Source organism: Dasypus novemcinctus, chromosome 4, assembly GCF_030445035.2.
Source record: "Dasypus novemcinctus isolate mDasNov1 chromosome 4, mDasNov1.1.hap2, whole genome shotgun sequence".
Taxonomy (NCBI): Eukaryota; Metazoa; Chordata; class Mammalia; order Cingulata; family Dasypodidae; genus Dasypus; species Dasypus novemcinctus.
The window spans coordinates 62,332,425-62,355,674 of record NC_080676.1 but is presented as its reverse complement, the minus strand read 5'-3'; the positions used below and the strand labels follow the sequence as shown (position 1 = coordinate 62,355,674).

At 40.6% G+C, this 23,250-nt stretch overlaps 1 protein-coding gene across 3 annotated transcripts in view; it reads left to right on the top strand.

Moving 5' to 3' along the window:
- Positions 1-8,186: 8,186 nt before the first annotated feature.
- The window catches only part of MASP1 (MBL associated serine protease 1), an 80,607-nt gene continuing 65,543 nt past the window's right edge, over positions 8,187-23,250 (top strand). Inside the window, exons 1-2 of one of the 3 annotated variants that reach the window (XM_004473681.5) lie at positions 8,187-8,811; positions 14,067-14,298. In XM_004473681.5, coding sequence (XP_004473738.1) covers positions 8,807-8,811; positions 14,067-14,298 — 237 coding nt within the window. In that variant the 5' untranslated portion in view covers positions 8,187-8,806. Of the gene's footprint in view, positions 8,812-14,055; positions 14,299-23,250 lie in introns of those variants that run through there. The other 2 variants (XM_012531070.4, XM_058295523.2) reach the window with 2 other exon arrangements.

The following is a 23,250-nucleotide window of genomic DNA, read 5'->3' as shown; positions in this document are numbered from 1 at the left end:
CATGTGGAGAGAAAGAAAAAAAATAAATCCAGGATGACACTCAAGTTTCTAGTTTGGGTTTCTGAGTACATAGTGGTTTTTTAATATACTCAATACAGGAGAATGAACAGATTGGAAATGGGAAGATAATGACCTCTGTTCAGTGGAAACTTCAAATCAAGATGGGAATAGATATTTGATCTGTGGATGGGCTGCTGTGGGGACATATTTAGGCTATAGAAATAGGTTTGTAAATGATCAGTATGTAATAGTATTTAAAACTATAGTCATGAAGTCTATGGTAAATATTCAGGAAAAGGGTTTAAAATTGAGACTCATTGCTTCAGAGCTTCAGAAGGAACATCAAGTCCCAAGTTTTGTGTATATGTGCATCTTTAAATTTTTCTAGGATTAAGGCTAAGTCTACAATTGTGTATTGAAACATTTTTCTTGGTTCTGAAAATATAACAGTATATTAAAAATACAAAAATACTTGCCCACTCAGAGCTTATATTGTTTTAGTAGGGTGGGGAGCAAGCAATAACTAACTATCACTTAAAAAGCTAATATCTTAGATGGTGAATAGCTCCATGAAGAAAATTAAGCAGAATATGGAGATAGTAAGAAGGGTGGGAGTAGAAGTTGCAACTTCACATAGAGTGGTCAGGAAGGATCTCATGGAGAAGGTGACATTCTAGAAAGAACTGAAGAATGTGAGGGAGTGAACTATGTGACTTTATTTTGAGTGTTCCAGAAAGAAGGAATATAATTTCTTTAGACTCTTGATGGTTCACTAGGAAGATAAAGAGCCACTGCTCTAAAGTAAAAGAGTCAAGAAACAGGTAGGGAAAGAATAATCTACAAAGGAGTCTTAGTGATTGGTCATGGTATTTATGAAAGATGTAAACTGAAGAGGGTCTGGTAGAACGGAAGAAAATGGAGTGGTATCAAAGGACTCAATTTCCTGATGAGGTTGAGATCTAGATATAGTGTCATGGATGGAGCAAAAAACCTAAAAATAAAGGGGATTGTGGTCAGAGCATGGAGTGTACAAGTGATGAGATTTCAGAAATGGATGTGGCTATGATTATAGTAGATGGCTGAGATGAAGTGGAGGAAGTTATCATCAAAGTTTAGGAGGCCAAGAAACCAAGACCAGTGTTGAAGCAGGAGAGAATAGAGACCTATGGAAGAGGGGCATAAAACCTAATAAATTTCCACACAAACACCACCCAGTAGAAAACAAGCTAAAGAAGCATCCTGCTAGAATCACGCAAGCAAGCAGCTGATGCCAGCTGACATGCTGAGAATGCAGTTTATACCATTCACCCATCAGCCTCAGAAACACACAAGCAATGTGTGCCCACTAACTGCATAAACAAGTCACAGGAATGCAGCTTACAATGCCCACCCACTAGAAGAAAATGAGAAAAATAGGATATTTCCACACTACCCACCTATTTTCATAACCTTCTCATGGGAGCAAAAGCCAGGAGCCAATCACCACCGGACAGCAACCCCTAACTCTTAAGAGAATCAAGCCACCCCAATAGAACTTCCCTGCTTTGTCTCAAATATGCCAGTCAGTGTAGACCCTGGAGTCCTCTAAACCTCCCTTCTATAAAACAAAGCATCCCAGGGCAGAACTCATTTTCTTCCTTGAAAATGCCCACCTTATATTCTAAAGGCATGTTTCTTTTCTCTTGCTTTACTCCCCAATAAATTCTCTGCTTGCCTAAAATCTGTGGCTTGTCCTTGAATTCTTTCTCATGACAAAGCCAAAAATCTGGACACCAGCTCCAATAAGTGTCATTCAGAATATCAGGAGGAATTGGAAGGAAAGGTCAGCAATGATGCCATGGGCCAATATTCACAGTGAAAGAAATGAAGGTATGTCCAAGAGGTTGGAAGATGACAGTAACAGAGATAAATAGGATATGTAATAGCTAGACAGAAGAGCAGGAAAATTTGAAGGAAGGAGGGTGGAAAAGTAATGGTCATGAAGCAGCAATAGAAAGTTAGGGAAATGGTGACCTTGACTTCCCTATTATCTAAGGCAAGGGTTCTTAACCAGGGGTCCACAGACCCCCAAAGGGCCATGGAAGAATTTTAAGGGGTCCGTGAGCTTGAATTGAAAAAAATCAACTTATTTTTATTTTCTCTGACCTCTAACTGAAATCTAGCATATCCTCCAGTTATGAATGAATGCAATAAATAAATTACAGTAGTATTCATTCCACCTGACTGGCAAAGGGGTCCTTGGGACAAAAAGATTAAGAACCCCTGACCTAAGGTCTGACTCCAACTGTCTCTCTGTTTCTTAAGGCCTAATTTCTCCTGTCCTGTAGTCAGGTGTGCTTGATCCATGTGGCCTTAGCATCTAGGGAAAATCTAGAGGCAGAAGATCCAATGTGAGTGGGTGGCAAGTATAAATGGTATAAAATGGACTTTGATGAGCAAAGATAAGGAAGATGTGGATATTATATGACTCAAAGACTTCAGAACCCCCAGTCCTTCCTTACACATCACCCCTCCTCCTGCAGAATTGCCATGAGGAAAACTAACCAAACAGGAAACCACACACCCTATATTATTTGCTAGATTGATACCTGATTCCACAAAACTGGGCTTTCTAGTAAAGCAGTGCTAGATGACCAGTCTTCATAAGTCAGGAGCTTGTGTGGCATATTCCCACTCCCTGCCAGAGCATAAATCCTGGTTCTAGACTCCTACTACCCTATGGCAGCTACATTGAGAGAAAAGATCAAAGAAAGAGCAGGAATGGACGGGAAGAGGCTAGTCCTGTTTTCTCTTCCACACTGTGAAATAAGTCAGGAAAAGGGAGGAGCTGATGTGTGAGGCCATTTGATGCACCCTTTCACTGTCTGCTAGTAAACTTAGACTCAAGCCTAGAGGAGAGGAAAGGGATAGGAATCAGGTTAAGCTGAGAGGTTGGAAAGGGGTAGCAGTGTCCCCTCTGTCATATTAGCCAAAGTACTTTCTAGAACTGATAAACCTAACAACAACAGCAAAAGCATGATGATTTTATTCTTCCAGAGAGCTCAAAACACCTCTTTTTGATAACATTGTGTGGTAGAGGACCAGGCCATGTTGGCCAGGCAAAGGTCACTTTGAGACTTCAAAGAACAAAAAGTTTCTTTTTAAAATGTGCAGTCTCAAATAGAGTGGCTTACAACCTAATATAAGAGAATATGGGAGTAGAGAAATCTGAGTTCATGGTCTCAGACCTACCACCTACCTTCTATGTGACCCTGGGCAAGGGGTTTCTCTCTTCTGGGACTCAGTTAACCCTTTGTTTAAAACAAAGATGATAAGATATAAGCTTTTTTAGTGGCTTTGAGGATGAAATGAGTAATAAATGGGAAGGCATTCTTGGGAATCCTTCTTCTGTTTCACCCTAGAATGTATTTTTTAAATATTTTATCTATTCCCCCCACTTTGTTGTTTGTGCTCACTGTTTGCTCTTTGTGTCCATTCACTGTGCATTCTTTCCATGTCTGCTTGTCTTTTTTTTCTCATCTTTCTCTTTAGGAGGGACCAGGAACCAATCCCAGGACCTTCTGGTGTGGGAGAGAGGCACTGAACTGCTTGAGGCACTGAACTGTCTCTCCTCTGCATCTCCCTTTGTTGCATCATCTTGCTGTGTCAGCTCTCTGTGTGGGCCAGATTGCCTTCACCAGGAGGCCCTGAGAAGCTAACCCAGAGCCTCCCATATGGTAGACAGGAGCTCAATCACTTGAGCCACATCCATGTCCCTGTATCCTCTTTTTAAAACTATTTTCTGAATCTTCTAAAACTTTAAGTCAGCTTAAATGGTAATGCAATAAGTATAGTTCCTTACACTGATTCAGAAACATCATAAAACATTTGAGTAGGAATGTATTTTAACATACACATACACATATAGACATACCAAATCCAACATTATCACTGTGAATTAGAAAACTAAAGCCCAAAGAGAATAGACAAAGTGCTCAAGGCTTCATATTTGGTTGGGTTCACAGTTTGGTCTCCAACCCAGGCATCTTGATTCACAGGCTATTCCTTCTTCCACTCTGCAGGAGGCTCTTACTGAGGCCATCCTCTAGAGCAATGTTTACAAAATTGCTTTTAAATATATGATTTTTTTTCCTATGCATGAATGTCATCTATGTTACTGACTTAACATTTTTATTTAACTCTAACACTATTCTGGGCTTTTTTGAAAACTGAAGTACACATACTTGAAAATATGTCACTACCATAAATGTAAAAGTAATGAAGAAAAAACATCATCAAATTCTATCAGAATATAATTACCTCCACAATACACTGAACCTGAGACTTGTTTTTCCTTGCTAAAAGGAAAATTAGTGAAAGTCATAATGAGACCATCTTAAGGCTCTCGTCTTAATATCAGAGGTAAAAGAAAAATGAAAATGGCAGGACTCTCTTGATATATGATTGTGGCAGCTATTGAGGGTTGACTCAATTTCCAAGCAACCCCCATTTCCAAGCCCTATTATGTAAGCTGTAAAAGTAAGAGCTCAATTTCTCAGCCTCCTTTGCAGCTAGGGTTGGCCACATGACCCAGCCCTGGTCAGTGAGACATACATAGAAGCCTCCCAGTGTCACTTCATCCTCTTTCTCCTTTTTTCCTGCTTGGAATGTGGGCACAACACCTGGAGTTACAGTAGTCTTTCTTGTTACCAGAAGGTGCTCAAGCATGAAGATGAATGTCCAGATTCCAAGTTTGGCAGAGGAGAAAGAAAGAAAACAATGTTGAACAATTGCCCGAAGCCTGCCTTCCTCTTGGTTGTTTGGTACATGAGGAAATAAATGGTATCTGCCTTAGCATTAGTCAAAACTTTTGTTATTTTCTACCAAACAGAAATCTTAACTGACCCAATGTTTTATAATTCCATGTATGTGGCACCTAAACTCAGCAAGACACTATCGGTGACACGCATCTTAAGGTTTGTGAAACTCTTCTGTAAGAGAGCCTACTTACTTATTCTGAGGAATAAGAGCTAATTTTTCTTTTCCTGAAATCTTGCAATCACATGAAAGCACAGCTCATAAATGTCCAAAATCCTCAGTCAGGATCACGAGTCTTCAAATGAGGGAGAAAGGCCTTATATTTGGGGTTAGAAGTCCTGGACTGTAGATTTTCATCAACCATTTACTGGCCATGTGGCCTTTGCAAAAGACCTAGTCTTTCTGAACTTCAATATCTTCATCTGTAAAAAGTTGTGAAAATTGTGTGCTAATAATGTATATGGAAGTACCTGGCACATTTTAAGTATATTTATTCAAATCTAACATGGCATCAATTATAAGATGCACCATTATGCTATATAGGTCAAAAATGGCAAAATTCTGCTAGAGGAACTTTTACAGGTTCCGGGACCTCTTTCCAGATGCATTGACTTTTAATCTACTGGGATGAAGCTCAAGTATTGGTAATTTTTTATTTTCGCAGGTTATTCTGATGGTCTAACAGATTTAAAAGCCATGGCTTTCAGCATGCTGCCAGGCAATGTGTTGAACAATTCAGTATTTAATGCTAAGCTGCAATCTTTGGAGCTATGTTTGGGTTTCTCTGATAGTCTATACGAAGCCTGAATTTCAGGCGTTGCCAACAAACACCCATTGCCCAAATTCTTTACATTTTCTAACACATTAATGGAATTCCAGTGACTCTGAGCTCAGGAAATGCATGTAATAAGTATCTTAGTAAAACATGTAAGCCAAGATCTATTCTAATCGTAGGAATGCCATAGCAGTTACTCTCTTGCTAGCTAGTTTTCTGGTCCCTTTCCCTGACTGCAAATGAGGGTGTTGAGTCCACCACTGCGACTCTACACTGTGATGAGTCTGTCAGTTCCTTGTATGCATATTTTTATCTTATCTGTTAAACTTTTAAAAAACGGATTGAATCCTTTAAAAAATTACTTCTCTAAGTATCTATGATTAGATCCCAAGTAATGGTAATGATACTGTGACAACAGAAAGAGCAAGTGTCAAAATTATGGGGCTACTCTGGAATACTGGACTCCCCCTACACGTCATTAGCAATGTACCAGACCAGCCCCACTGCAGGGTCATTCCATAGTCTTCATGCCCACAGTTTTGTCTTCCTTGATCTCAGTTTAGCCCAATGCCCTGATTTTACAGGTGAACAATCTGATGCCCTCCCAAGTCCAAGAAAGAGGTTGACACCCAAGATCACATACAAGTGAGCTTAGAAATGTTGAGCCCCCTTCTCCTCCCAGACAAATGTCTCTTCCCTTCCACTCCCAAGATGTGTTAATGACACCTCAGGGAGCACAGGATAGTATCACAAATGTAGACCAACCCAAAGAGAAACTGCCTGGAAAACCATCAGGATCATTCACTGCGCCACAGAGTTCCCATTTTCCTGCAGATTTCATCTGAGCCTTGGCTAACTCCCAAGGAAGCACATATCAGATCTGTCGCATATTGGCAGAACTTTGGCTCAGAGTGTATTTCAAATGTCTCCCTTTTGAACATTGGCAGCCTTGAAAAAACATGGCCAGGAAATTATTCTGGGAGGCCCAATTGCTCTGTGACACTTTACAAGGAGAAGCTGATGGTTTTAGCTCCCAAGCACTTCTTTCTGTGCCCAGAAAAAAATGACTGCACTTCCCTGGTTATGCCCTAAATTAGGAGAGGGCAAGCTCAGTTGTTGCAGTTTGAACAGAGTGAATGTCTTTACTGGGCAGGGCCTTCTGCAGAACGCAGTGTGGATTTTGCCAAGTTCTAACTCTTTTGCTTTTAAAACCCTTGTGTATTCCAAGAGAAATGTCACCCATGTGTTTCTGATTCATGTACACTTAAATCATTAAAATGTTGTTTTGTGAAGGTTATTTGATGTCTGAGGAGCCTTTGAGTCTTCTTAATAAGACTTTTAAGGCCTTTTTTTCTTCCCTGACTGAAACAGAAAGCAACATTTTGTTAAAAGTTCGCCTGAGTTCAAACCTATTCTCTCTTCTCCTATCCTTGTACCTGCACCGTGGACCACATTCTCTTTATAATGCTGGACTTGACAAGGCTGACATTCTAAACTCTTAAGATTCACTGGAGAGAAAATGGAGCAAAGAGGATTCCAGAAGGATTCAAGTCACTGTTTCCCAAAAATGTGGCAAATGAGTGTTACTTAAGGGTGGAGGGTACACACACTTGCCACCTTGGTTAGAGGGGTGGAATCTCTCCCTCACGTACCCCACTGGATAGCTAGAAAAGTACTTCCACAACCATAATCTCACATAAGCCGCACAGCTGTCCCCATTTTCCAAATGAGGAGAGAGGATCAGAGATGCTAGGTATTGTGCCCAAAGTATACAACCAACTTGGGTAGAAAGGTAAGATGATAACCAGATTCTGATTCAAGGCTAATGCTCCTTTCAATATGCTTCAAATTGAATTTTTCTATGAACGTTAAGTGTGTATTTGTGTTTGAAATGCCATGTGATTTATAATATACTCTTGAGAGGCAGTGTAATATAATGGGAAATAAATCAGACTCTTCACTGATTAAAATTTTGCCTCCATCACTCTTTAGCTATATGACCTTGGATAAGTGACTTAACCACTCTGGGCAGTTTCTATCTGGAAATTGGGAATAATGTTACTACCCACCTATTCAAGATGTAAAGATGATTGAGGTAGTTAATATGGTAAAGTGCTTAGAACATGGGTAGTAGCAGTAGGGAGTACTAATTAACTGAGTAATTTTGGCAAGTTTTGTAACCTCTCTGAACCTTGGTTTCCTAATTTGTAAAATGAGGGTATAGTATGACCTGCACAAGGTTGTACAGGTCATTGATATGACACTTGTGCCTAGCACCAGGCCTAATTCAGGAAAGATATTCAGTAAAGTCCATTTTTCACACTCTGACACATCTCTTCCTATTTGACACCAGTTGTTATTCCTGTGGAGGTGGGTAGTTTTCTTATTATTATTCAGCTCAGCTCAGATCCAGTGCTGCATTTCTCCATAAATCTTGTATACAGACATGTATACAGGCCAAGCCTTTCTACACCCAGGGGATAACAGGCTTTCTTGCTGTGGTGACCCCTTTCCAGGCCAGGCTAGACATGGACACAGAAAAGCTGGTAAACAGCGCGATTACTGCTTTGGAATAAAGCAGGCTTGGTGCTTCCTCAACTCCATGCCAGCAGCTCTGTTCACAGGAAAACCTGTAGTTATTTGCAGACAGACTGAGGCTTGGGGGACATGGATCATTTTTCTCTCCTTGTGTTGATGTTAGAATTACCTTCTTTAGTTGGTTGTTCTTGTTTAATTGGTATTCTTTTGCTGGTGTCCTGAAGAAGAGCATAAAATCATAGCCATCTGGCAAGGGAGACTGAAGTGAAATTAGACTTTGCCCCCCCTTCCTCCCCTCCCCTTCCACTGTAATACAAATACCTATTGGAGCCTCTCAGTTATTTTCTCTCAAGGGCTGGAGCCAGCCATCCGGGATAAAGGAGGGAACTGGAGGAGCAGATCTTTTAAGGAAGAAGACAGATTCTGTCCTGTCAGGTTCCTCTGAGTGTGTCTCAGAGCAAGCTAGAGGAGAGAGAGAGAGGAGAGAGGAGAAGCCAGAGGGAGAGAGGGGGAGAGGGGATCTGTTGCAGGCAGGGAAAGGCGTGACCTGAATGGAGAATGCCAGCCAATTCCAGAGACACACAGGGACCTCGGAACAAAGATAAGGCATTGCGGACACCACACCGGGGACGAGCTCCCAGACAAGGCAGGCCAGGGAGCTAACAGCAGGCGGCCGGGGGCCTCCAGGACAGGAAAATGAGGTGAGTGCCACGGTGGGAGAGGGCATGGGTGACATTTCAGGGACCAGGTGTCAAGTAGCCAGGAGCGTCTGACCTTCTCTCTGGTCACACTCACCTCCGTGTCCTGAGGGTGGAAGTGGGGGCGTTTCTCATCAATCCCTGGGCATTTGAGAAAACAGACTTGGACTGAGACTCCAGAGACTTGCAACTTCAGATGGGAGACTTTGTGCAAATCCTACCCCAATGCCGCTGGAACTCTGTTAGATTTCTCTCTCTGCCAGCATAGGGTGCTGCCTGCTGGCGAATGTGACTCTCCTACTGTGTTGCCCACAGGCTAATTTTTTGTTTTCCTCCTCTGCAAAGAGCATTGATTTATCTCTTTCAACACTTAGTGAACGAGATACATGTTTGTGTGTTTATTTGGTCTGACCGGAAAAGCAGTTTCCCATCAGCTTCTCTCTGTGGTTTCTTAAACCTTCAGAAGTTTGCTAGCTAAAGCCTCAATTTAGAAAACTAAAAACTTGTCCCCATTTTACAGTTCCCTATAAATTTCTGCATTTCTTACTGAAATCAGAGGCAGCTGGTGGCATGAATCAGGCTATGAATTGCACCAAATGACTCTTAAAGGGATACCACTAATATAAAAAATCACCAAGAAGAGCCTCTGGAGTTCCCCCTTGAAGGACTTTAAATTATCATTGGTTTTAAGCTCTTCAACTTTCTTATTCTTCAGCCTACTTTAGAATTATTTGATCCTCCTTACTAGACATTCCTTATGAATTTTCCTCTCCAAGTTCCAAAACCAAATCACTCTATTTTTACTGCTTGTGTTAATGCTGTTAAAAATTTAAAAAAAGAAATAAAGAAAAACACCCTGCAGATATAAGTCCCTAAACACCTCTTTTCCCATTAATTTTGTTTTTAATTCAGGAAGTGTTTCTATTTGTTTCTCTTCAGCATAGTCAAGTAGCAACTTTGCTGGGTATGGGGGAAATGAGGGGCTTCAGACTGTGTTAACTCTTTCAGCTCAGATTACCTATGGTTCAGAGAGATAATAAGGTCTTTAAAGTTTGTTCAACCATTCTGTTCTTTGTAAATGCATTGTAATTGCAAATGTCTGAGCTGGCTTGAACAGTCAGGTCCTCTAGGTGGAAAATAAGAGGGAAGGCTGTTCCAGGTTGAGGGGTGTTAGCCCTGTAGTTTGGTGTGGTTGAGGCAGGAAGAGCAAGGGGGTAGGTTGGGATTCGGATCACAGAGAGGTAAGCAAAGGTCAGTCAGATTATCATTCCACATAGATGGACATAAATCCCATTTGATCTGTTTCCTACTAGGCACTCTATAAATACTGGTTAAATTGAATTCAATTGTTAATAGCAAAGCAACTGCTGGGAAAATGCTCCACCAAATAAGTGTTTAAATGGTCTTACCTCAGATGAATATAGCACTGCAGAATTGATAGAGCACTTCCACAGACTCTGTCTCATCTGGACTTCTAATTTCAGAGGAAGTAAGAATTTATGGATAAGTGGGAACACATGCCATTAAGCAACTTGCCCAAAGCCACACTGATGGTCTTGAAGATGTCCAGGCTCAAACTTTGTGCTCCAAGTCCAGCATTGTTTCTACTATTTTCCACCAGACTCTCAACAGAAGTTATTATCCTACACGAGGTTCTCAATACTGGCTGCCCATTAGAATCACCTGTGGTGCTTTAAGATATGCCAATCTCCAGGCCTTACTCCTGACCAATTAAATAAGAATCTCTTGGGGAGGGTCTCTGGTGTTTGGGATTTTTAAATTTCCATGTAAATCCATGGGTTCAATGAATTCTTTTTCCCAGAACTAATTGCTTTGCCCAGATGCCTGGGCATCATATAGACATTGACCCACCTTCCTCTGTGAGCTTTTATTGTTCCCTTCTTCAGTCAAAGCTACATCACTTCTGTGATATTGAGCATGACCTGCCACCTTTTGAAATGAAGTATCCCTTTCATCATCTGGCAAATAAGGGTACTGTCTAAGGAATCTTTGGAGTCCCTTTTAACTCTAATTCTCAAAAACATTGAGTCTTGGTGTTGCACAGGTTGAAAGGTGGGGAGTGAACAGAGAAGATAGAAGTGCTAGTCATTCCACAATCATAGATATGCACAGACATTTTTATGCATTCCTGGTAGCCTGCTCCTACAGTGGAGCCTATGAAATCCCCATCTTTATATATCACTTTTTACATTTCAAGCAAATGTAGCAAAACTTTCTGATTAGCTGGAGGCTAGATAGCAGGTGTCAGGAATTGTACAGCCGGTGCCTAGTATATAAGAAGCCAAAAACATTTAGAGAGTGTGATGGGGAATGAAAGCTGCCATTTTCATTCTTTGATTTTCTGTCTAAAGCAAGCAAGTCGGCAAGCAAGCGTATGCTCAAGCCCATTATACAAAAGGGGATATTTGTTTCAAATGTCTAAAACTGTTTTGAGATGCAAACGGAATGCAACAGAAAGCTCCGCAGGCCTTCCTCCCACGCTGACCAGTTGTCTGCTACGCATGGCGCTGGGCCCTGTGGGGCTAAGATGGGGCTGGCAGCTGCCAGCCCTTGACAGAACCAGCCTTCCTAGGCTCAGTTTCTTTGATGTGGTCTCAAAAAATCAGACATGGAGAAAGCTGACCTTTCAGCCTTGCATAATCTGGTGTCTCCATTGCAGGGAAATCTGATTTGGGAAGCAAAGCTCATTCTTAACCTCTGCTTTTCGGGAAGTGGCATGAAGGAGTAATCCTAAGTAATGTTTGCCTTGTGCTAAACAGTTAACAAAGCACTTCCCAATCCTCATTTGCACTGACAGCAGCCTCGCGGAAAGTTATTATTACAACTTAATGGATAAGTAAATAGACCTTACGTGACTTCCCCAAAATGGATTGGATAAATGAAATCAAGGCCTGGACTTGCAGCTAGCTCTGCTGACCCAGGACCAGGGTTTTCCCCTCCATTGACACAACTGAACCAGGACTCCCAGCCCTATTAACTTCAGTACATCTCCTCATTTGAAAGTGGGGGTGCCTGAGCCCCCAGTAAGTGCATGTTTCTGGACTCCGCTTTCCTACTAGTTCCCTGGATAACTTGGACTTATGCCTTCCCTGCTCTCTGCCTCTGAGGTCCTCCCTCCACAGACTGATTTTTAAAACTGTTTGTACTATTATATCAAACTATTCAAACATTTTGTTTTCTTAACAACGTCTCATGTTGCTAGTGTAGGAGCCTTGGAAAAAATTTAAATAATTTTATAACTTGGTGTGTATCCTTTTAGAATCTTTATGCTCACCTACTTACTCTGTATGTAAATATTTACATGTAAATAGATAAACTATAACTATATATGTAGTTAGCTTGCTATGTGTACACACTCAAATATTCATATGTATACATGTATAAACTCATGTGCTTGTGTACATATATACACACACAAAATAGAGATAGGGAAATAGAAAACAACTTCCTGGTGTAGAGATATAACTTAATTCAGAGATGCTGGTATAGATAGCTTGCCAGCATTAAGATTTTAGGCTATTCCAGACTCTGGTCCAATTTCATCCTTTCATTCATTCACTCATTCATTTATTCATTCATTCATTTAATGATTTATATTATATTCCAGGTTCCATACTAGGTCCTTTGCATACATCACATACATCACCTCTAATGCTCATATAAATTATAAAAACTAAGAGTTAAAATCTCCATTTCACATATGAGGAAACTATGGCCTAGAGAGACTACTCAACCAAATTTTCACAGCTAGTCAGTGGAAGAATTGGGACTTGAACCTAAGTATGCCTAACTTCAAAGCCTGTGCCTAAAGCAGTACAGTGCAATACATGATCTAATAGAGACAAGTACAGGAAGCTGTGAAATCTGGAGGGATAAAGGGATACTCCATGGTCTGGGAAGCTTTTGAACTGGATAATGAAGGATAAATAAGTTATCAACAGATCAGGACTGAGCAGAACATGTTGCAAAGGGACAGAGGCATGGAAAGGCATGCCATGCTCCCAGAATGACAGGAGGCCTGCATGGCTGGCATGGGGATGAAGCTGAATAGAAATATCAGAGGCAGATGAAAAGGTGAGCCAATCCGAGAGCAGATGCTTTATCCTATGGGCACAGTGGACAGGATGGTCACATCTGTGTTTAGAAAATCAGCTTCAATGGAAGATTGCTGAGAGGCATAAAGTAGGAATGCAGGCAGGGAAACCAAGTTAAGATGCTATGACAGTAGACCAGATAAGAACATTTAAGCTAGTAATTAACAGGACAGGTGGAGAGGAGAAGATAGATTTCTAAAACATAGGAATCAGAATAAATAGGATTATTTATTGGTGAGTATTGAATGTGGTTTAACAAGAAATAGGAATGACAAAATTTCAGACTTAAGGAACTAGGTAGATAGTAACACCATTAAATAGAAATCAGAAATGAGAGCAGGAGCTAGTTGGGGGGAAAGTTGATAAGCCATGTTCGGGATATTTGCACTTACAGTCCCTGGGTCATGCAGGGGGATGTATTAGGGACAATTAGGGGTTGGACCAGCCTTGGTCATTCTGCCTCGTTATTGCATCAGTCACATCTGGCATGTTCTGTAAGTTTTCTTGAGTTTCCCTTGCCCCTTATGCAACTCTTTTTAACAGTCCATTATCTCTGCTTCCTGCAGCTGGAAATAAGTTGCAGGGTTTTGACCCTTTACTAGAACACATACCAAGAAGGAAAAACTTGTTTTGCTCATTCTTTCTTTATTCAAGATAATGAGTAACTTGATTGACTTTGTGGTGAAATATCTCTTTCGACATGTTAAATCTGTTTAGAGTACTACGGATTTCATTGCTGAGTATAAATCTCATCCTAATATCATGTTCTTAACACTATTTTTTAAACAAATCAAGAGTTTATGATTTTTATATGAAGCTGAACTGAAGAAATGAAGAAACTTACCTGAGTATATTTTCAACAGTAAAATGAAATGTGTCAGAGTCTCAAATGTGGTACTTTAAAGAAAAATTTAATACTCTTATCAAATCTTCAAAGGAGAAAAACTGGAAGAAACCTTAGAAATCACCAAGTTACCACCTTCCCTGTAGTGAGAGGGGGTAAGCAAGATCCAGATGGGGAAAGTAATTACAACAGGTCAGTGACAGAGATATACTAAGAACTTGTTGTCCCAGCTGCTGATTTTGTTAAAGGTTAGAGACTGTGTGCATATGTGTCAGTAGACCCATCTTCATGTCTTTCAGGTGGCTCCTTCTTTATCATGCTCTGTGCTTCTGCCAGTTGAAGGCTTTGGCCCACACTGTGGAGTTAAACAATATGTTTGGCCAGCTCCACTCGCCTGGCTATCCAGACTCATATCCGAGTGATTCAGAGGTGACTTGGAATATCACTGTCCCAGAGGGATTTCGGATCAAGCTTTACTTCATGCACTTCGACTTGGAATCCTCCTACCTTTGTGAATATGACTATGTGAAGGTGAGACCCTGATGTTCCCTAAATGGGCCACATTCTCCACTGGGAGGTAGAGAAGACTGGATGAAGTAGAAACTATCCTTACCCTCCCAGGGTGGTATTCTAGTTGGGGAGACACACAATCACAAGGTGATGAATGAAATTTGAGGTGGTATGCTGAGTAGAGGCTGAGTGAAGAGAAATAGATCCATGGGGGAAACTGAGGCCAAGCACAACCTCCCCTTTTTCTTTCTGTTCTCTTTCTGTTCTTTAATATTTCCACTGCCTCTGCTCCCAGGTCACCTTTAATTCAACAAGCAGAGTAAGCAGTAATCAGAAAGAAACATAGCTATAACTATCTCCAAAGTTGAGGCATTAGAAAACAATGAACAACCAATTGTTTGGAGAGCATTGGGTATAGAGTAGTAGATAGTAGGAGGTAAGGGTGGAAGGTTGATTGGGGAAAGATTCTGAAGGGCCTTGAATATCATGCTGAAGAGCATGGATTTTATCAGCAAAGTGCATAGGCAAGGATAGGAAAGGATCACTATGAGAAATAGATACATTTTAAAAATTAAAAATATATGATGGGGAGTGGGTATAGCCCAAGTGAATGAGTACCTGCTTCCCCATGTACAAGGTCCTGGGTACAATCCCTGGTACCTCAAAAAAAAGAGAGAAAAAAATATATATATATAGAGAGAGAGAGAGAAGCAAAGATGACTATAATATGAAAACAACATTCCCTGGAATTTAGAGAGAATCCACAAAAATACCATGAGTGGGAATCTCTTCTCCTTTTAAGATGAGACAGTCTTTCTGAGAGGTCAAGTTTGTTAAGGTTTTATCTAGTTCAAGGAGGTGCAGAGACCTAAAAATCCAGTTTCTACACTCTCTCTGGATTCATGGAAAAGTTTCTCATCCTCAACTCTAGAGCAGGTTTTGTGTAGCTTCAGTATTATTATAGTCTCATTTTTTCCGTAGCCAGTAACTCAAGAGTTAACCTTGAATGAACTATAATATTTTATCAAGAGCAAAGAAGTGAGTTTTTAAGGTGCTCTTACATTTATAATCTCCTTTAACCTTTAAGACAATCCTAATAAGGCAGGTATTACTATCCCATTTTACAGTCAAAGAAACAAACCCAGGAAAGTTAAACAACCCAAGGTGTGCAGCTTGTAAGTGGTGGATCAAGGTCCCAAACCCATGTCTTGTGACTTTGAATCCTACGCTTCTTTGGTTTACACCAAGTGGCTCACAAACTGTGCTCCAGTGAGCACTAGGATACAGCAAGGAACTACAAGAACCAATGGAGAGGGAGTAAGGAGTCATGGTAAGTGGAGCTCTGGACCCCTACTCTGCTTAAACTCATTTTATACATTGGGTGTTGCCCATTGTATGTGTTGGGTCCCGATGAAATACCCCATCTACAACAAGGTTTCTATGGCTATAAATTTTCCAAAATTAGTATTTGATCGCAGGACTTCTCAACATTAGCACTCTTAACATTTTGGTCTGAATAATACTTTGCTGAGGACAGCTGTCTTGAGCATTGTAGAATGTTTAGCAGTATCTCTGGCTTCTACTCATAGATGCTAGGAGCACCCCTATCCCCATGTTATGACAATCCCCAAAATTTCTCCAGATATTGCCAAAAATTCCTGGAGGGAAAATATTGCCCCAGTTGAAAACAACTGTTCTATGGGAGGCTGCCCCTATTTGAACATCCTGTACAGGAACCATGGGGATAAAAGGATGCAAAAGACCTGGTCCTTGACACAGAAATATGAGCCTAGACAAATAGCCATTGCACAAGATAGAAAAGAGCAATGGAGACAAAAGGCTGACAGATAAAGAATGAAAAGGGTGGAACATCTAAGAGATAGGGTAGTAATCTAGATTGGCATATCACTTCTATAAATTCATTGAAAATGAAGAAAGATTCTCAGAAGTCACAAGAATCAACCAGGAGTTATTCACTGAGATGCTAAGATTTCATCATCCTATTCTGAACTTTCTGAAACAAAGTATAGTCATGTCTTCCAGGATATAATCTAGCCTCTTTTCAGAGTCTAAATCCAGGATAAAATGGATTATGGATATGAGTCATTAGGTTAAGCAGAATCCTTCAGCCCTTTCCCCAAATAGTGCCAGTCATAAAACCATGGCATTCTCTCATATTTAGGTTGAAGAGTGATCTTGATCAGAAGGAAAATGACCAAACAAACATCAGCTTAATGTAATACAGATTGGGACAAGGCTCTGCTTTCAAAAATGTCAACCATCTAGAGATTTTGAATATTGGAAAAAATTGCTTTTATGGATAGCTGAGGTCTCATGACCACAAAAATCATAGACTTTTTTTCTTTAGGTGCAACATTGACTTTTCATTATTTCCCCTCCATCTACCCCCAAAATTGACTCAACTTCATACTCACTGGGCAATCATTTCGCACAAGTTTTCCTCTTGTTCTGACAGATGCCAATATTAACCTTGTTAGGATTTCTTTGTCAAGATGACAAACACAACAGAGGGGATTTAATTCATTCCTTTGCCCCAAATAAATTGAATCTTCTGGCAAGACAGGGTAAGGAGTTGACATCAGCTGCATTTTGTAATGGAGAAAAAAAAAAAATAAGGTACTTTTCAAGGGCAATGATAGACTCTGAGTAAAGACTTCTTTAGATACTCAATTAAAGACTGGAATACATTTCTACCTAAAGCTTGGCCTTGCTGGCCGAAGAATATTTTGGAAATTGATCAATGGTTTCTATCCAGGGCAGTGAGACACCTCCTGAAAGACCAGCAAGATTGATCTATGCCCTCTGGAAAAGCCAGCATGGTCTGGGAATCTTACCTGTGATTCAGGAAATGCTTATTCTAGTCCCATTCTGCCACTAGTTCACCAAAGGATAGGGAATAAGAAACTTTCCCTTCCAGGAGCTAAGTTTACTCACCTGTAAACTAATGAAATAGAATGTTATAGGGCCTTCTCTACTCCAAAATTAGATGCCCTTAAGCAAGCCATGAGAGCTCTGGGCATAGCAAAGAAGCGATCTGCTTGAAGTGCACCCACAGCCCTTGGATCTCTGATTCATACACATTTTTCCAAATTCCTTTGGAAGAAGGGATTAACACTGGAGGGAGGCAAGGTGTATTTCTCCACTCATGCTCTTACAGCTGTCTTCCAGAATATAATCCTAGCATGGGACTTAGCCTCCCTGAGTGGATTGCAGCAGACATGGCATGAGCAGGTCTCCCTTCAGAGAGCACTGCATTTGCATAGGTGACAACGGGGCTCAAATGGAGGAAAAAGGGGCCCTGGGCCCAGGCCCACACATGTCCAGAAGAGATTCCCTCTGGAGTAGAGAAATCACAGGATGTCAGAGCTACAGCAACCCTCTGGGGACTCATCTAGTCCCATGCTATTGTTATTGCTATTTATCAAATTTTTCTCCCCAGTGAAACTTTTCTTTTGACAAATCTTTGATCAGTTCCACTATAGAAAGTGGAGATAAAAATGGAGCTGTGCAGGATGAAGTTAACCCCAAAACTCACGCTGCTCCTCATCATCCTTGCCTACCCTTGAAGCACATTGAGGAACAACAGCTCAAATATTGCTGCTCTAGACAAGTCTCTGTTGGAGAGAAGAAGAGACTGAAGTTCAGAATTCAGGAACAGGACTAGCTCTAGGCCTCTAAATTCCCAAATCCAGAAACTTTCACATAGTTGAAACTTGTTCACTAATTCTAAATGTGCCCCTTCCCCCAATCCCTAGTCCCCAGAACATGGCTATGAATTAGAGAGAAAGTCTTCTCTTTCCTGCTGAGAAAAAAACGCTAGCATGCCATATGACACCTGGGTAAGTCAACACTCCTCTCCAAAATTCTGTTTTCCCATCTGTTCAATGAGAGAATGAAATGAGATGATTCCCTAAGGCCCATTAAATTCCAGAAGTCTAATCCCAATCCTCTTTGCCATGACTTTCCAGATGACCCCACCAAACCCTCATTATCCTAGTCTGGATAATGCCACAATGTGGTAATAATATGTTACAACAGCCAACTTCTCAAAGTTCTTGACCATTAGTAATCCAATAAAAGCCTGCAGTCTGCTGGGGATGCCTTGGTGGCAAGTCATTTAACAAAAACTTATAGCATGCCACCCCTGTCCTGTTCCAAGCTATTTTAAACACCAGCGTAATTTTTTAAAAACAGGGTAAAGTCCCCTATTTTGAGACTTGTTCACTCTGTGACTGAATTCCCCTTGTAGATCTAGGAATGGGTTTAAAGTCCTTTCAGCTCACAGGGACCCTCAAAGTCTCAGCCCATGCCCCAAAACCACCCTTCCCACCTGGGTCCATCTGGGTGATGATGATGGAACTGCAGACACTGCACATCAGTAGCTTGAAGAAGAGTAGGATCCCAGGGCTCTCGTCCAAATGCTCAGATTTTATTAAAATTCCCCTCCAGCCTGATTCCCCACAGTCCTTCGTCTTCAAGGCATGTGCACATCTGCATGGCTGTTTCTGCTTCCTTGGTATGTGGCTGCAATGTGTGGATTCCTGCAGTAAACAGATGAGACAAAACAGTTTATGGCTTGTTAAAGCTGCAGGCATCCTGGTGCAGGGGGCTGAGTCCTGGGGTGGGAGTCAAGAGAACTGGGTTCTGGTTTTCATGTTCTACTAACTCACAGTAACCTTAGGGAAGTTCCACTTTGGAGGGGGCTCTGTTTCCTCCTCTGTCAAATAAAGGTAGTTGAAACCAGAGAGTCTCTAAGGTCCACCCTAGCCTTGATGGTCTATGAATCTAAGAAAATAGAAATCATGGTCCAACTCCATGATCATCATATCTAAAGCCCAGAGAAGGACAATTTATTGGTCAAGGTCACACTAGGATCAGAAATTACATCTCAAGATTCTCAGTCCAGTATTCTTTTAAGTACATCACACTACAGTGGCACCCCATCTTGTGATGCTTTTCAAATTGCAATGTAAGGCAAACATTGATGAAAGTCAAACTTACCCTTGAAAATCCCTTAAACATAATAAAGCCTTTTGATAAGTTCACAAGAGCTATTTTCCCCCAGAAATGGAATAAACTATAGTTTCTTTGGTTGAGCACTAGATGAAGTATGTGATATATTTATAAGGAGCCATGGGGTTAGAGTTACTGAAAGAGGTACTTAGGAACCAGAATCGCCAAGGGAATAGTAGGTTCACACATTGAAAAGTGAGTTTGCAAACTCACTTCATAGCATCTGTTCATTGGAAAAGGAGGCAAATCTCACCTATAATACGTTCATTTTTCATTTTTACTCTCTATTGATCTCTTTCTCTCATTAAGGGCATATAGGTGGGCTGGCATCTGTCAAATGCTTCCATGGGGATCTTCCTAAAACATGGCTTTTTATTATTGTTGCTCTCAAAATCTTTCAATATCTCCTCTTTGTCCATGGAAGGAAGTCCAAGCAACCTACTGAAAATCTACCCATCAGCTAGACACTGTACCAGAGACTGGACCTGCAAAAATGAGTCAGAAATTCCTACCCCTCAAAGAATTCACAGTTTGATAGCCTGTAATGAGTCAAGTAAATAATTAATAAATTAAAACCAGACTAAGTAACCTAATCTGGGTGGTCAAGAAAGGGTTCTGAAATACTGGAAATTTGAGATAAGTCTTGAGGGGTAAATAGACACTCTATAGTATAGTTTTCTAAGCAGGATGTCCCAGCAGAGTTACTGTAAAAGGCAAGGAAATTTAAAAGGATGGGAATGATGCAAAATGTAAAATAGTCAAGTTTGGCATGTTTGAAGGAGACATAAGAAAAAAGTCTAGAAAGATCATTTGAGAAAATGCTTGGTAAATTTGGGTTTAAGCGTATGCTCCTAAGGTCATGAAAAAGTGGCCAATAGGTTGAATTAATTCTGCAGATGTGTTTTGTTGGACGGCCTAGTATTGGCTTAATCTTTGTTTTGAAATGAAAAGGAAATAAAGGAATTAATGGCAACATAAAATTTTTGATCCCAAATAAAAATACACATTTCCAAATTCCCTTTAAAACATCAGGAAATCTTGCACCTCTGGTACCTTCCCTCATGGCATGATAGGCACCAGGTAGAGGTGATCCCTTTAAATGGGGCCCCACCATTCTATACAGTTCCTGCCATGCTAAGTCTTGCTTGCATCTTGCTTTCATCATTGCTTCTCTTATAGTAAAGAAATTGAAACTTTTTCCCCTGGTGTCTCTATCAAAAGTAGGAAAAAAGAAAATGCCTAAGAACAACACATATTTCAGTAAAAGTAGGTGAAACCATATTTCTTTGCAGAAATGAAGAATATTCTTCTGCATTATATGTGCAAAGTATGTCTCTGTCTAAAGAATACAAAGCAACTTGTTTCACTCATTTATATTTTCTGCCTGGCATCTTTTGGCATTTGAGTCTAGGTCCTCCAATTAGAAATGATTAATCAGGATGGGGGAGCAGATGACACAGTCAGAGGCACCATATGTAAGAGGAGTGAATCTCAGGCTAAGCTAAAGGAAACAGGAACCAATGAATGTGGCCCTGTAGGCAGATGCTGCTGTACTGAGCTTAGCATGTTGACTATAGAATAGATTGATTATGCCTATGCTGAATACAATATATTCTGAGGAAGACCACAGTCCTCTAGAAGAGCTACAGAGGCCCAGGTGGAGATATGTGGATATAAACTTCATAGGAACTGGCTTTGTAAGGAAGAAAGTAAAGGAAGAATCAGAGGTTTCAAGCCAAGGTTATGGCACAATAATGGCTACTTTTCCAGAAGTGGAGATGAGGAACATAAAGAGAAGGAGTAGGCTTAAAAAGATATAGAATCTGTTGGCAGACATTGAGTTTGGAACACTGTTGGAAATGCTGGTCTAGACTTTTGAGACAGGGCATAAGAGCCATGAGGATAGTTGAGGAAAAGGCACAGAGACAGAAGGAAATAGTGTTGGACAGAGCCCAACACATGGAAGCTTTAACCATCTTAGTGAGAGACACCTTGTCCTACCTTCTCAACTACATAAGCATTGGTTTTTTCACCCATAAAATAATGGTCCTAATGACATAATACCTCAAAAGCTGCTGTAAAGTTTAAATGAAATGATGGATGTGAGTAGAATCAGTCTTACAAAAGACGGTAGTGCTCATTTGACTAGAAGTTGAGGCTTTAGAGCAAATCATACCTAGGGTCAGGTCTTACCTCCACCTCTTACTGGAGCAGTTGCTTAAATTGCCTGAGGTTCCCTTTCTCCATCTATAAAATGGGGATAATAATGCCTATTTTATAGGTTTGCTGTGAAGGCCAAATGAGCTAAATGCATCTAATGACTAAGTACATGGCCCAAAATATATACATATGTGTATATATATATATAGCTAATTACATATATATAAATAGCTCAAAAAATATTGCTGTTTATTTTCATTTTCTTGGCTACTCAAGCATATACCATGCAATAGGCTAGCTTATACCATGGGAATTTATTAATCCTTGGTTTAGAGGCTAGGAAAAAGTCCAAATCAAAGTGTCATCAAAGCTCTTTCCAAAGACTGGCATTCTAGGGCTGACTGTCAGTGATCCTTGGTCTTGGGCTCTTCTGTCAAATGACAATGCATGTGAGAGCCTCTCCAGGCCTCTCCCTTCTCTTCCAGGTTCTGTTGACCTTCAGCTCTTGCTTCCTGTGGATTTCTGTCTAAATTTCATTCTGCTTATAAAGGACTCCAATAATAGGATTAAGACCCATCCTGACTGAGTTGGCCATACCTTAACTGAAATAGCCTCATCAAATGTACTATTTACAATGGGTTAGCCCGACAATAATGGACTAAGTTTAAGAACATGTTTTTCTGGTGGTATATGGCCCCAAACTATCACACTATTGTAGTGGTAATGATGGCACTGGTAGGAGTAATACAGTGCTTGCCTGGTATCACCGAATCCCCAATGAATTCAGGTTTTCTCATCTACCTTCACTTCACCACTAATTTGCTGTGTGACTTTGCTCATGTCACTCTGTTTCTTCAGGCAATTGGTGGGAAAAGTACTTTGAAAGGGCTGTTCAAATATAGGAGTTTGTTTCTTTTTCCTGAGTATTTACTCTTCAATAACACAAATTTTATGGCACTTTCTAATTTGTTACCTCACTTCATTTTCATGGAATAGGAAGAGCAGGGATATTATGCCTAATTTACAGAAAAGAAACTGAGGCACAAAGAACTTTAGTGGATATGTCTAAGTTTCTACAGCAAAGCCAGGTTTTAAACCCTGGTCCTTTTACTCCCAAGTCATGTTTCTGTCTTATTGTGGGCCCTTCTAAGGACAGTTTCTCTCTGGAAAGAACCTTACTATGCTCCCTGGCCATGCATTATTCTTCAGGGTATACCTGGACTATAGAGTAATTCAGTCAAATTTAGTAAAAAGGGTCCTTGAGGGTTCCTGTGTTGTCTAGATTTTGTTAAAGAATTTTATCTTCAACCCATACTTTGTGAGGAAAAAAATATTTTGCAAAAATAATAGGAAGTAGAGTCGGAACTACAAAGGATGAGAAAATGCCTAATTTATCTTTTTGTGATCCACAAGTTCTAAATGGTGAACTCAAGGTCATTCCCACTAGACTGTCAGCCCTGTGAGTTTAGGGTCTATGTCTGTGTTTCCACCAAAGACAAGCAAGTGCTGGGGCAGAAGAGGAAAAGGCATTAGGTCTTCAGGCAGTAGACATAAAGGTAAGGGCTCAGGACTAGAAATCAGCCACCAGCTTCTTCTGAGACCTTGGGCAGGTCACTATTCTGCTCTTTGTTTCAGTTTCCCTGCAGGCCCAATGCAGGAACTAGACTTGCTGGCCTCTCCCAGTTTTGATGACCTACAACTCCCTGTTTAGTGCTCCTTCTACTAGGCTACATTGGGTCACTCTGCATCCTGCTGTGCAATTAAGAGATAAATCCCTCC